The 15,239-nt window shown below is 38.8% G+C and overlaps 1 protein-coding gene across 2 annotated transcripts in view; it reads right to left on the bottom strand.

Annotated features, from left to right (window-relative positions):
• Positions 1 to 15,239, bottom strand: part of NLRC5 (NLR family CARD domain containing 5) — a 99,699-nt gene that overhangs the window by 18,001 nt on the left and 66,459 nt on the right. For both annotated transcript variants that reach the window (XM_023494215.2, XM_012553827.3), the window contains 10 exons: positions 11,538 to 11,621; positions 7,908 to 7,997; positions 7,542 to 7,601; positions 6,437 to 6,520; positions 5,427 to 5,510; positions 4,076 to 4,165; positions 3,628 to 3,693; positions 2,300 to 2,383; positions 703 to 786; positions 264 to 350 (listed from right to left, as the gene is read on the bottom strand). In XM_023494215.2, coding sequence (XP_023349983.1) covers positions 264 to 350; positions 703 to 786; positions 2,300 to 2,383; positions 3,628 to 3,693; positions 4,076 to 4,165; positions 5,427 to 5,510; positions 6,437 to 6,520; positions 7,542 to 7,601; positions 7,908 to 7,997; positions 11,538 to 11,621 — 813 coding nt within the window. The remainder of the gene's footprint in view (positions 1 to 263; positions 351 to 702; positions 787 to 2,299; positions 2,384 to 3,627; positions 3,694 to 4,075; positions 4,166 to 5,426; positions 5,511 to 6,436; positions 6,521 to 7,541; positions 7,602 to 7,907; positions 7,998 to 11,537; positions 11,622 to 15,239) is intronic.

Raw genomic sequence — 15,239 nt, 5'->3', positions numbered from 1 at the left:
GTTTAGTGACCTGTACAGGGTGTCTGGGACCAGATTTGAACTCAGGAAGATGAGTCTTCCTGACTCAACATTTCATCTCGGTACTACTTAACTGCCCAGAAACAATTCTCTGGCTTTAAATCCAGCATTCTTTCCACTGTACCATCTCTAAGACCCTGTAATTCATGAAACCATTCCCCAAATTGACAGGAATTAGCCCTGTATATATGCCGGGGTCTGACTTTGGAACCATGGATCCCCAGGTGTCTTCCTGGCTTTCTTACCTTATCTTGGTGATGTTGCCTGAAGCCTGAACACTTGCCTCCAGCAAGGTGGTAACACTGGTCCTGGTCACCCATGGCTCTTCAACACTGCAATGAGAAACAGATACAGATTTCAGAGAACCAACAAGAGACACTCCTTTTTTTTAATTCCTTTTTTTTTTTGTCCTCAGTCCATTTTCCCTGGATCTAGATCACAGAGCACAGAAATCTGAGAATCAGTTCTTTGGGATAGAGATGGCAATAGATTAGTTAAAGGAGGTTGTACATTGTTCAAAAAAACTATTCTAGGTGCATCAATAAAAGCCCCAACAACTCCAGATACCTCTGAAAAAACTTCTGGACACTGTAAAACAAGTTATGAGCTTCCATTTCTCAGATCCCACCTCTGCCATATATCAAAGAGTTTCTCAAACTTGACTAATTCTGTGTGCACACATACCTGATCCTCAGGATCCCTGATGGCATCCTCACTGAATTCAGGAGAAGTTGCAACCCTGCTAGTGACATTGTGTTAGTGGCCAATCTAGGAACAGAAATTTCTGGAATGAAGTCCAAACCCAGGCTGATCATAGAGGTTGAAGAAAACAGAACAAATTCTTCCCATGGAAATAATAAGGACTGCCGCAGGAAGCCAGAATCGCCCAAAGGGAACTGAGCAGGGAGGGGGATACTGAGGCAGTGGTTTTTCTTCTTTGATTAGTTAGATCTGATCCCAGGGCAAGACAGAATCCCAGAAGGAATTCTGGTTGTTAGACAATAGAAAGATGGATGGGAAATAGTGGAGAGAGTACCAATCCATCTCTTTAAGACATCTCTTGCCTGACCCTTCAGTGCCATCATATGGGATATTATCATGAGGTATTATCACAAAATAACAATAATGACAACACCCCATATATGGATACTGCTATAGTTTTTTACCGATACTGTTCTTTCATATATGATCACATATAATACCATTTTATTCTTAAAGCAATCCTGTGTGGTAGGCATTGCAGGAATTATTATCCCAGTTTTACAGGGGAGGAACTGAGGCTCAGAAATTATAAGAGTCACGCTAATTTTTTTTCACTTAGTGGCAGAAACATTAAGATTTAATTCTAGGATTGAATACTTTGGCCAATGATGGTACAATCTCTGGAGATGCAAAGATTTCAGTCACTCAGCTGATACTGAGGGCAGGTGGATGACATTCTGGACCATTCTATGGTGGCATTACCCTGACTGTATTAACATAGCTACCCCTTAGGAAGAATATGTGGGGTTCTGGGGATGCTGGCTTAAATCCCAGCTCTCCTACTTATTACCTCTGTGACTACAGGCAAGTCCTTTTCCCTTTCTGAATCTCATGAATCATAACTTTAGAGCTGAAAGGGACTTTAAAGGTCATTTAATCCAACCTTTTCATTTTACAAATGAGGAAACTGAAGCTGAGAGAGGTTAAAATTACCCAAAGACACACATCTAATGACAGAGCCAAAATACAAACCAAGATTCTCTGACTCCAAATCTAGCACCCTTTTGGGAAATCTGTCAGGACCAGACCTCAGGCTGCATTCTGGGGAAGGAACAGATCCCTCAAAGGTCCAGGCTTACAGGGACAGAGCTTGTGTATCACTCTGACTGCCTTCTCTTCCTCCTCTGGAAAGTGAGGGATGTAGACTAAGTGATTTCCTAGTTCCCTTCCAGTTCTAAAGCTTCTGCTCCCAGAAGGGTGTCAGCTGCAGAGCCCAGACTAGTGCTTAAGAGTCCTGACTCCCAGGTCAGAGTTCTCCTTTCTATACCACATTGCCAGGCACACTCCACAGTCTAGCATAAATCTAATCCAATTTGACAAATATTTATTCAGCGTCTACTATGTGCAGGGCCTAGAATGAGTTACTAATAAAACAAAGATGAAACAGGACAGAGCCCATGCCTTTAAGGTATCACTGATGTGTTCGGAGCCTGTGGAAGCTTCCTGACTGGGAGCTCTTCCTTCCTTCTCCCCCCTCCATCCCCCTTTGCCTGGCCCAAGGCAAGACTTGGCTACATACATGAGATCATTCAGCTTTGGCACTTGTCCCACCAGGGTGGCCAACTTTTTGATTTGCTCCTGCTGGAGGTTGAATCCGGTTAGCCTGAGAGGAGAAAAGGAGGGAGGTGGGGGTAGGTCATGGTCAGATTTATCAGAGAGACTGACTCAGCAGCCTGAGAATGAGTTAGCACTGGATAGAAAGTTCACTGACGATAAAGAATTGAAGTACCATTGGAACTCGGGATGAAGAAGGCAGGAAACAAGTTGATTTTTGCTCTAGGGGAATGCAGATACCTAACTTGAGATCTGAGAACTTAAATTTTGACAATTTTAACAAACATATTTTATTGTAATTGACTTCCTTTGTTATTTTCTGTTGTTTATGCCTTTAAAAACATTTTGAGAAGGGATCCTTAGATTTCACCAGACTACTAAAAAATCCATGGCATAAAAATTAAAAATTCCTGATCTAATGGAAGAGACACAGAAAGGCTGACACGACAAGCATATCAAAAAGTTAAAATTACTATGATCAATATGATGACCATTCATGATGCTACAAAATGCCATTACAGAGAGATGATGGATTTAGGGTGTAGAATAAGAAAATCTTTTTATACACAATATATATATTTGTTATGAGAAATTTATGTTCCTTTCCTATCCAAAGGGTGGGGGAGTGGGAGGAAAGAAATACATTTTTGTTAATCATTTTTTAAATCAAGAAGTAGAGAGTTGCTTACAGATGTGAGCTGTTGTTTGTATTAGTAGATGAGATTACTATATTATTACTAGTTTTACTTAGCTGTTTTATTTTGTTATAAGAGACTTTACATGAAGTAGGAATAATCTGTAGTTATATGAAATGTGAAAACAAAATACATCAATAAAACTTTTTTTTTAAATGCTGAAATGAAAATGGTTTGAAGTATGCACAAGGACTGAAGCAACAAAGGACAATGAAATAGATGATACAAGATATAGAGTAACAGTCTGGGAAGGTTTCCTAAAAGAAAGTACAGAATCATAGACTGGAGCTAGTGGGGACCTTGAGGTCATGAAGGGGTATGGAATCTAACTCTTATCTTACAGAGGAAGAAAATGAGACTCAGAAAGGGGAAGAAAATTGCTTAAGATCACCTAGATGGTGATCTACCAGATGGCAGATGGCAGTACTGAGATTTGAACCCAGCTTTTCTGGCTCTAAATACAGTGCTCTTGTTTTGCCAGGATTTTGAGGAAAGTGTGACATGCTTGGTAGAAAGGAAAGGGATTAATCAGCAAAGGAGAGAGTTCTAATTTCCCTTCCCCTCTCTGCCCCCCACCTCCACCCCAATCTGGCATTACCTCAGAGTTTTTCTGGGCTCTTGGTGTTCTGTGAAGTGTATCAGAAGTTTCTGCTCTAGATTCAGGCTGTACAAAGAGAAGTGAGTGAGTATAGGATAGAAATAATACCTAAGAAGCCCTGACCCCTGGAACAAGGGATTGAGATGGCAGAATCAAGGTGAACCATAGGACCTCAGATCTTTGAGATCATCTAGTCCACCCTCTCATTGTATACATGGTAAAATGGAATTTCAAAGAAGGGAAAGCATTTGTCAAGGGTCACATAATAAGTAAATGTTAGAGCCAAAATGTGGAGCTCAATGGTCCTCTCAGAACTCCCAGAACATCAGTGCCCCAAAGACTGGGATAAAGTGGTAAGTAGATGTTGATCTTCCCCTTTTCCCCTGGATGGAGGAGGCCTTCAAGTTCTAATAGTGGGAAAAGTGAAACTGGAGGGTGAGTCACTCACCTTACTGAGACCTCATGGGCCTGTCTGCAGGTGCCGAGAGCAACAGTGAAGAGCAGAGCACCCTCCTCAGAGATGCCATTGTGGCTTAGGCTGAAGTAGAAAGGAGGGAAAAGGGATTGGAACTGTGTGACTGAGACCCTTGGATGATATTGTAAGGAGTACATCCAAGGAGAACTTTCCCTCTGTCTCTTCTTCACAACCCCTACTCTATTCTTGAGATCAAGAATGATAGTCTCTGAGCTCTTCCTCATCTATCATTGCCATAATAACAATAACTGGCATTTATATAGTGCTTTAAAGTTTGTAAAGTTCTTTATGTGCACAATCTTATTTGAGCCCCAAAACAACCACATGAGAAAGGTACTACAGCTATTATCCCCATTTTACAGATGAGAAAACTGAAGGTCTAAGAGGTTAAATGACTTGCTTATGGACATAGCTAGTAAGTGTCAAATGTAGGATTTGAACCTAGATTTTTACAGCTTCAAATCTGGCACTCTAGTCATTGAACTTTTTGAATCCAGTTGCATGCCTTTGGATCACTTTTGTGCCCCAAAACACCCACTTTTAGGAAGGAAGGGGGCTGGTCTTCCATTGGGATCACATCATTATTAGTTTACTAGGAGTCAATTAGATTGGTGAGTTGGAGCATAGTGTCAATGAGGACAAGGTCTTAGGTTCAATCCATATAAATACTAGTTAACTTTTGGGGAAAAAAGACTACTATTTATTGACTATAGATAGTTGTTTTCCCCCTCTTCTTAGCTAGCCACAATCTAAATACATGGCTTGAAACCAAGGTGACTCAGATGAGACATGTAAATGGTTAACTATAATTTTAGTCTCACAGCTCAAGGTAAGAAATGATATAGATTAAAGTGAGATTTTTGAGTTATTTGTGAATATTAATGCTCCATACTTCCCTTCCTAGCCATGATTATGGACAGTCAATTTCACAACAAAGGGACTGCTTGGATGGGATGAATAATAGGAATGAGACTGTCAATGGCCAATGTCTTATCTCCTTAGAATCTAGGAAGGATTCTTTTTCTTACACAGTGAGTAGGAGGAACAGGATAGGGAAAGGACAGGACCTCAATTCTTTTTGAAGAGATACCAGAGTGATACCTGTCTTTATATTCTTCCCATTTTTATAGCAGAGGGTTTTTTTTGTTCTCTTTACTTTCTTGTCTTGAGTTAGGTTCTTGGTTCAAAAACCTTGAAGTTTCTATCTAAAGATTGCCCAAATGCCTTCAGTTGATGGTCTCCTTTTGTTCTCACCAATTTCAACCACTTCCCTCCCTTTCTTCCTTCTTTGCCCCCCAATCCTATAGGATAGTTGCTTTCTTACTTAAGTGAGCCAGAGAGATTCATCTGAGGTAAATGCTCCAGAAGATATTTGAGTCCTTCATCACCCAGCAAGTTTCCTGACAAACTGCACAAAATGTAAAAGGACTAGGTTACAGATCACCTATTGGTGGCTCATTATCAGCATCACTACCATCAGCATCCTCCGTCCTTTCCTTTAATAAACATACACAAATAACACAACCCTTAGGAGTTACAGAAAATTAATAGATATGGATTTGCCTTCTAGTAGAACAGACGAAGAAACAAAATATGCAATGTCCCAGAGTGCTATGTGGAAGAAGACCAAGCCCAGATGGTTCCTAACACAGACCCATGATGAGAATGTGCAGTGATATTCCCTTAATACTTTTATCTTCCTCTTCTGTGTATTCACATATGCTGTCTTCCATTGCCTAATTTCTGCCTCCCAGAATCCTTGCCCATCTTTTTTAAATAGCTTTTTATATACAAAACATATGCATGGGTAATTTTTCAACATTGACCCTTGCAAAAACTTCTGTTCCAATTTTTCCCCTCCTTCCCTCCACCCTCTCCCCTAGATGGCAGGTAGTCCCATACATGTTAAATATGTTAGAAAGTATATGTTAAATACAATATATGTGTGTGTATATATACATATATATATATATAATATATTTATACAGTTGTCTTGCTACACAAGAAAAATCGGATTTAGAAAGAAGGTAAAAATAACCTGGGAAGAAAAACAAAAATGCAAGCAAACAATAATATCAAGAGTGTAAATCTTGCCTATCTTTAAGGCTCAATTCAGATGTCTTCTCCATGAAGTTCTCTCTGAACCCTCTCCTCAAGTTACTCACACCCTTTCCTTCCTCAATTTACCTCCTACTATATTTTTTGTCTGTCTATTGTATCTATTAATCTTTTTGAGGGCAAGAATTATTTTTATCTTTGTCCCACTAGCACCTAGGAAAGCTCCTTTGCCCATTCAGTTAAATCTTCCTTAAATTTCTCCCAGTTCCAACTTACTTAAGGTGACTCAGATCTTTGCACTGCCCTAGTATACAACACAGTTGCTTCATATCCATTTGGTTGATGCAACAATCTGTGAGCCTATAGAGGAAGAAGAGATAGGAGATAACTGCAGCAGCAGGAAAGTCGATGATTGTGACCTCTATTTTCTGAATCCACAAATGTACCATTCCTCTGCCAGATTGCTTTATCCAGATAATAATGATACAACAACACCATCAATAGCTAACATCTACATAGTGCTTCAAAGTTTGCAATGCACTTTACAAATATTATTCATTTGATCCTCATAACAACCATGAGAAGTGGGGGATATTATTATTCCCATTTCACAGACAAGGAGACTGAGAGACAATGGTTAAGTGGCTTACTCAGAGTCATATAGGTAGGAAGTATTTGAGGTCACATTTGAACTCAAATCTTCTTAATTCCAGGTCCAGCATTCCATCCATGGTACCATCTAGCTACTTGAGAATGCTGCCTCAGACTAGCAACATGGGTACCACCTCAAAAATCTTTGGGAAACTCCTAAATATCAACCTAAGGGCTGGTTGGCAGCTAAAGTTAGCCCCATACATCTTCAGGGAAGCATTATTAGGATGACTGAAGATTCCCAAGAAATAAAAATATGCACTAGGGACCACCAACTCATGACTTTGTGAGGCTCCATAATCTCTTTAAGAGATAGAATGGATTAGCTCAGAGGGTCCACAAGTTGGTGTCAAAGTGACCGGGATTGTGGGTTTGGTCCCCAAGTAGCTCACTCAGTAGCTTGGCTATTCTACAGTTATAAGTTAAGCTCCTAATGTAGCTTGACCATCTCACAAATGCAGACCTTTGGTCCCAAGGAGATGGCTAGAAGAGGAAATTTGGGTGGTTTGGTGAAAAATTGTCACTACTGATGGACACAACTCAAAACAAGTGTCCTACTGATAGAAACTTCACCTTCTTGCATTATGGTTGGCATTGTTATCTCACAATCAATAGCATATTTTATTCCCTTGATAGCTAGTTGCCCTATGCTGGGTATTTGAATTTCCAGTACTAATAAAGTAGGCCTAATAAAGACTGAGGCTCCATGGACATGTCAGGGTTGTCTTACCCACAGGACACTCCTTTCCTCTTGCCAGGAGTAAAGTACAGACAGGCATACTTCAGGGACCTGAAATATATTTAAGCACAGATTAGGATTCCTCCTCTAGCTCTCCTTGCCAAAACCAGACCTCAGAATGCTCAGGGGGGTAGAAACAATCTTCTTAAGGGACTAGGCACAGGGATGGATAATCTGGGATGCAGGGTGTAGGAAGATGGTCTCTCATCTTGGGGAAAGGGTCCACAGAGCAGGTCTCACGTTCTCTCTTAAGCCTACAAGGGTACCCTGATTTAGACGAGTGATGCATAAAAACCCTCAAACCTCACTTCGGAGGATTTGTTATTCCCATGGGATATATCTGGGATGATCACATACCTGACTTCCATCTTTTGAATTTGTTCACATAGGCTAATGGCACTGGCCAGCGAGAAAACACTATTTAGAGACAAAGTGGTTTGGCTGAATCTGTAGAGAATGAAGGCAAAGAGAAATCTGTCACTAAGAAGGAAGTCAGAGCTCAGGAATTTCCTCATCTAGTTTGTAATGTGGCATCTTTCATCCCCAAAGATGGCACTACTGACTCCACTTACTGCTGGTAGGGAGACTCTGGGTGCAAGAGGTTTCATGAGGAAGATGGCCTAACAATATCAGAATTTCAAACTGTAGTACAAAGTGGTAATTATCAAAACAATCTGGTATTGTTTAAGAAACAGAGTGGTAGATCAGTGAAATAGACTAGGTATACAATTCACAGTAGTAAATGACCACAGTAATCTAGCATTTGATAAATCCAAAGACTCAAGGAGAGGGTGAGAGAGTGAACCTTACTCTCATCAGAATTGGCTCAAAGAGGAAATAACATACATACTCATTAGGGGTATAGGAACCTATCTTACCCTGTAGGAAAATAGGAGGGCAATAGGATATAGGAATGGAGAGGAGGTGATAAAAGAGCGGGCATATTGGAGAAGGGAGTGGTCAGTACCAAAACACTTTTGGGGAGGGACAGGGTAAAAGGAGAGGGAGAATAAATGGGGAGGAGGGATACAGTTAGCAATAGTAAATGTAAAAAGAATTTTGAAGCAAGTTTCTCTGATAAGGCCTTATTTCTCAAATATAGGGGGAACTATAAATAAATATAAGAATCATTGTCCCAATTGATAAATGATCAAAAGATACAATCTGTGCCCAAAGGGCTATAAATTCATGCATATCCTTTGACCTAATAACACCAATACTTGGCATGAATACCAAGAGATTTGAAATTAAAAAAAAAAAAGAAAATGACTTATAGACACAAAAAATATTCATAGCAGCTCTCTTCTCAGAGCAAAAAAATTGGAAATTGAGGGAATGCCCATCAACTGGAGAATGGCTCAATAAACTGTGATGTATGTTTATGATGGAATATTATTATTCTATGGGAAATGATGAGCAGGATGCTCTCAGGAAGAAAAAAAAAACCTAGAAAGTCCTCCATGAACTCAAGCAAAGTGAAATGTAGTCTATACAAAGTAATAGTAATGTTCCAGGATGACCAGTTATAAATGACTTTGCTATTCTCAGTAGTATTATCATCCATGACTACTCATGATAAAAAAAATCCTATCATACCCAGAAAAGGAACTAATTGTACCTGAATACAGACTGAAGCATTCTCTCTCTCTGTCTCTGTCTCTGTCTCTCTCTCTCTCTCTCAGGCTTAATTTTTCTTGAGAGTTTTTATTTTCATTAGGGTGGGAGATTTTTTTTCACAACTTGATTTTTATAGAAATGTTTTGAATAACTTCATAAGTGGTTTCTTAGTTGTGGGTGGGGGTAAGAGAGAAAATCTAGAACTCAAAAAATTTAGAAACAAATGTCAAAAAAAATTTGTTTTGAATGTAACTGGGGAAAAAATTAAATAAATAAAAATTTAAAAAAGAAATGATGAGCAGGCTGATTTCAGGAAAACCTGAGAAGATTGACACACACTGATGCAAAGTGAAGTGAACAGAACCAGTAGAACATTGTACACTGCAATAGCAATAATGTAATGCTGTTAGCTATTCTTATTCTTAGCAATACAATGATCTGAGACAGTTTCAAAGAACTCATCATGAAAAATGCTATCCACCTCCAAAGAAAGAACTGATATAGTCTGATTGCAAATCAAAGCATACTATTTTTCACTTTCTATTTTTTCATGATTTTTTTATTTGTGTTTTATAACATGACTAATGTGGAAATATGTAACCTATATCAAATTGCTTGTCCTTCCAGAGAGAAGGAAGAGGAGAGGAGGGAGAGAATTTGAAACTCACAATTTTAAAAATAAATGTTAAAAATTTTAAAAATATATTTCCTGGTGAATTAAAAAGAATACTTGGACTTGGGAGATTTAGTAGAACTTAGTTCTGGTCCCAATTCTATCACTTACTAGCTGGGTGACTATAAGCAAGTAGTTTTACCTTTCATTTCTCTGAACCTCAATTTCCTCATCAGCACAGTAGATTTCCAAATACCTACCATTCTTGCTTCACAGAATTGTCCTCAGTTCTTCATCAAACCAAATGAGGAAAATTATTCTTGCATTACTTTCTAATGGCAAATTGCTCTATCATCAGCTCCTAGATCTAGAGTCAATCCAGGCCAAGGAAGATTAGGTAGCTTGCTCAAAGTTATACAGATATACCAAAGGTAGGATTTGAACCTAGGCCTTCTAACTCCAAAGTAAAAGTTCTCATTATTCATTCATATTCTTTTGGTTGGCTTTCCATATGTGAAAAAGCCAACTAGAAAAGGCAGCTAACTGGTACAGTAGATGGGGCACTGGCCGTGGAGTCAGGATGACCTGAATTCAAATTTGTCTCAGACACTTAACACTTCCTAGTGACTCTGGTCAAGTCACTTAATTCCAACTGCCTTGTCAAAAGAAAAAAAGAAAAGCCAAGTAAGGTTAAGAGGATAGTCTGTGCTCATAAAATAAAGCAAAGTCAATTAGCTCACTCAGGGACAAAGCAGGTGTTCTTGACTTCTTTACAAGTATACTCTAGTTTATTGTTAGCCAACCTCTTCCCTTTCCTGCCAGAGAGAAATTTGACTAAAAGAAGCTAGAAATGTGACAACTCTTTGGGATTCTCAGAAAAAAAGGCTCTATAGAAATCAAGAGGATTATTATTTTTTTATCATTATCATAATAGTTTAATTTCCTGTCATATTTTTCCAGATCAGCTGGGTAGGGGGATGTTATCTATATTTTTCTCCTCTAACACTATACCCATCCCTCAGCCCTGCAGAAAATATTTTTTAAAAGTCTTTTCATTTGAACAAGTCCAATCTGAAATTGGAAAACAGAGCTATAAATACAAATGAGGCCACTGCTCAGAAACATTTTCTTTGTACAGGCCTAATTTCGATCTTTACAAATCCTGTCTGAAATACAATGTATTTGGAAGACTCTATTCTCTAGATCTTTCCTGTTCCAGGTTCAATATTAAATTTGTTTTTTCAATAACCTTAGAGATGATAATAATAACGATACTTCATATTTGCATATCTCTTTTAAGTCCCAAAGTCCTCATTTTTTCCCTCCTAACAACCCTGTGAAGGAAGCAGTACAAGGATAATCATCTGTTTTTCTTTTTTGTGTGTGAAACAATTAGGGGTTAAGTGACTTGCCCTGAGTCACATAGCTAGTACGTATTAAGTGTCTGAGGCCCGTTTTGAACTGGCCTTCTGATTCCTTCTAATTCAGAATCCTTCTGATTCCAGGGCCAGTGCTCTGTCCATTGTCATCTGTATTTTAAAGATTAGGAAATTTAGGCCTAGAAAGGGAAAATGACTTGCCCATAAATTGACTCACCTACAGTAATAAAGTAAGTAAGTAGTAGAACCAGAATGAGAACACATGGTCCCTTGCCTTTACCTTTTGAAAATAGGAATTATTAAAGAGATAGTATGTCATATGGCTTTGCCAAGAAAGGTTCCACGGAATCAGAGAAAAGAAAAATCTAAAAAACTTACTGCACCAGGTTCAGATTGTGGAACTGGGGTAAGTGGTTCAGTAGCATCCCAATGCTCTGATCATTCATGGTAACATGGGAGAATCTATGGAAGGAAAAATTTAGCAGCAGTTAGATTATAAGGATTGTTTTTGACATAAGAGGGCAAGGAAGTGGGATGATTAGCACAGTGTCACACCTGGAAAATTCAAATCAACAGTTATTAAATGCCTGCTGGCGAGGCAACTGTCCTAGGTGCTGAAGTATATAAATCTTAAAAGTGGTGGCATTTGCCTTTGAGGAACTTAGATTATTCTAAGGACACAACACCTCTCTCTCTCTCTCTCTCTCTCTCTCTCTCTCTCTCTCTCTCTCTCTCTGTCTCTCTCTCTCTGTCTCTCTCTCTCTCTCTCTCTCTCTCTCTCTCTCTCTCACACACACACACACACACACACACCCCTTAATATTAAACTAAGGGAAGAGGGATAAAGGGTGATCAGGGACATTTTTTATGGAGGAAGTGATACCTAAACTGAGACTTGAAGGAAGACAAGGCTTCTGAGAGGAAGAGATGAAGATATGGAGTATTCCAGAAAAGGGGAACAGCTTGTGTGACTCCATAAAAATGTGTGACGGGGAACAACTAACAGTTTAATTTGGAACACAGAGTTCATGAAGGAGACAGTATCAAAAAAGACTGGAAAGCCAGATTGTAGGATGCCTTAAATTCCAGGCTGAGTGTGTATTTTGTCTTGGATACAGTGACAATGGGATAGCCATTGAAAGTATTTGAGCAGAGAAATGACCTGTTCAGAGTCTTTTTTGCCTTAAGATAGATGATCTTAGTCACTAGGTAGAAGACAGAGAAAGGAAGTGAGATAAAAAATCCTTAGTCAGATGTGTTTGCCTCCTATTTGATTCTTTCTAGAGACCTTCTACAAGACATAAGTTATCCTAATTTGAATCTCAGTATTAGAAATCACAGAATATTGGAGTTGGAAGAGATATCAGAAGCCCTCTAGTGTAAGCTGTAATTAAACAAGAATGCCCTCTGGTCTCCCTTCAACAATTAATCATCCAACATGTACTTGAAGACTTCCAGTGAGGGAAACTGCCTTTGAATGAATTTAATTGATAGGAAGTTTTCTCTTGCAATGAACCCAAATTTCTCTCTCTGCAATTAACAATCCTGCTACAGTAAATCTTCATCATTTGAAGATGGATTTGATTTTTCTTTTTTGAAAGGGAGAAAAGTCAATGAGAGTCATGTCTGGTGAATAAGGTGAGCCACCCATAGAGTAAACTTCTTGGCTGAAAAATCAAATGGTATGATAAAGACATTAGCATCATCTAATTCATCAGCTGCTTCTGAAGATTTTATCCAAAGCATTTAATCTCTCAGGACTGTAGCAACCCTCCTGAGGACCCTTCCAGCTGCAAATCTGTGATTCTAAGAAGATAATTTTCAATGGGGTGTTCCCAGACTGTTCTGAGAAATGGTAGCATTACCTTTAGGATAAATATTTAACCTTTCAAGGAGATTACTGTGAAGGACAGCTCTTAAGTAGGTTAGGAACAAACCAAACAAAATTGGGTTTTTTAAGTGTAAGGGGGTAAATATAAGATAGGGAAATGAGCCTTGAAGAAGACTATGGCCTGCAGAAAGTGTTTTTTAGTCCTCTAAATTCAAAAGGGAATAAGATTCCAAGAAACTACTTTGCTCTGTCAGGAGAAGCCATGGCTAAGTTCCACAGTGATTTGGGTGTGGTGAAGAGAGTAGCCACCCAGAATGTGCCAGGCAGGTCAGGCCACCACTACTAACCATCATCTCTTCTTAGACACTGATAGAGATAGCTCAGGACCCTGAACTCAAGAACTTTGGTAACATTAATGTTTCCCTCTAGTACCTGTAACTTCTGAGAAGATGTGGTCTGGCAATTGCTCTTACATATGCTACATTCACTTCTGTTGAAGACCCAGAATAAAAAGTTCTTGCCACCAAAGTCCTTGGCACTGTCAAATGGTTCAGTTCCAGAAGTTTATAAATAGATGTAGACAAGTCATATCTATACATCTATATCTGTTATGTATGGAAATGACATTAGAGTAAAGGCATTATTATATAATTTGCTGAAACCTTGCATATAAGTAGTCTTTCCCCATTAGAATATGAGCTCCTTGAGAGTAGGGACTACTTTACTTTTTAATTCATCTTCCCAGAGCTTGGCCCAGTGCTTTGCATATATCAGTGCTTAATAGATACTATTAATTTATTCATAAAAAGCAGGAAGATAGAAATTAATCTAAGGCAGAAACGTTTTTCTTCTCTATATCCTTTTAGTTGACAGAACAATTACTTTTAGAATAAGATTAATTGGTGGCCAAGGCTAAACCCAATTCCTCTAAGACTGTGAGGTAATCAGCACATGACTATTCTTTACCTGAGTCTCTTTCAACAGGTGTTTTTGCAGAACACAGTCCAATTTTTTTGTTATTGTTCAGATATTTCAGTTAAGTCTGACTCTTTATGACCCCATTTATGGTTTTCTTGGCAAAGATACTGGAGTAGTTTTCCATTTCCTTCTCTGGTTCATTTAACAGATGAGGAAACTGAGGCAAAGAGGGCTAAGTAACTTTCCCAGGGTCACACAACTAGTAAGAGACTGAGAACAGATTTTAATTCAGAAAGATGAGTATTTCTGACTTCAGATCTGGTGCTATGTATAATTGTACCCCTTAGCAACCCAGTGTTTTGTTCATATAATAACAGGAATTCTGGCTGAAGTTATAAATGTGTCTCTGGGAATGGCAGGATGATAGCTGTTTGTATACAAAAGAAATTTTGTGATTTCCCTGAGAAAGTGCTTGGAGAAATCTTATTTAAAGATGGTTTCAGGCTAGTGGACTATCTCTCTCTTTTCCTTGGCTGTTGGGATAGGACTGGAGCAAAAAGGATAGGCCAAATCTAAATGTGCCCTGACCTGGTATCATTGGAGAGGCACCAAATAGCCCTTCCCTTGCCCAAAATCATCTTCCCTGTTGACTTTCTATAGGACCTATAATTTTTCCCATTCACCCATGGACTTGAGTTTTGAAGGTCTTTCTTAGAATGGAAATATATTATTTTCCAGGAGGGGAGGGCAACCCATTTGGACAAGATTGGCTTAGCAGGATCTTAAAATAGAATTCATAGGACAGATTTTTCTTCATAATGGAATGAATCAGAGAACGCGCCAAAGAAAAAAGACTCTAAGGGACAACACTGGTGGAGATCATGGTGTAGCCCTGGGTGAAGATGTTCAATGTTAGGTCAGTAGCTCCTGAAATTCAACAACAGACAAATTTCATGTCTTTTATATTTCAACTATAGGGGACTTGTTCCTTATATATGATATCTCTACACTTTGGTGCCTTTGTCTATTCCCCATTCTTTGAATTCCCTCCTCACCTCTGCTTCTTAGAATCCCTGGTTTTCTTCAAAACTTGGCTCAAATATCCATCTCTTTCCACATGAAGGCTTCCAGATCCCAACAGTTATTAGTGCTCTTCCTCCCAAGTTACCTTATATGTCTTTTGTATGCTTTCTGTGTATATTTATTGAAGTACACTCATGTTTTCTCCCCTGTTAGATATAAGCTTTTTGAAGGCAAGGATTGTTTCCCTTTTTGTATTATTATCTCCGGCACTTATTACATCTCTAGCATATAACCTGGGACATAAGAGG

Source organism: Sarcophilus harrisii, chromosome 2 (assembly GCF_902635505.1).
Source record: "Sarcophilus harrisii chromosome 2, mSarHar1.11, whole genome shotgun sequence".
NCBI classification, from domain to species: domain Eukaryota; kingdom Metazoa; phylum Chordata; class Mammalia; order Dasyuromorphia; family Dasyuridae; genus Sarcophilus; species Sarcophilus harrisii.
The sequence above is the reverse complement of the archived record's forward strand: the minus strand, read 5'-3'. Positions and strand labels throughout refer to the sequence as shown.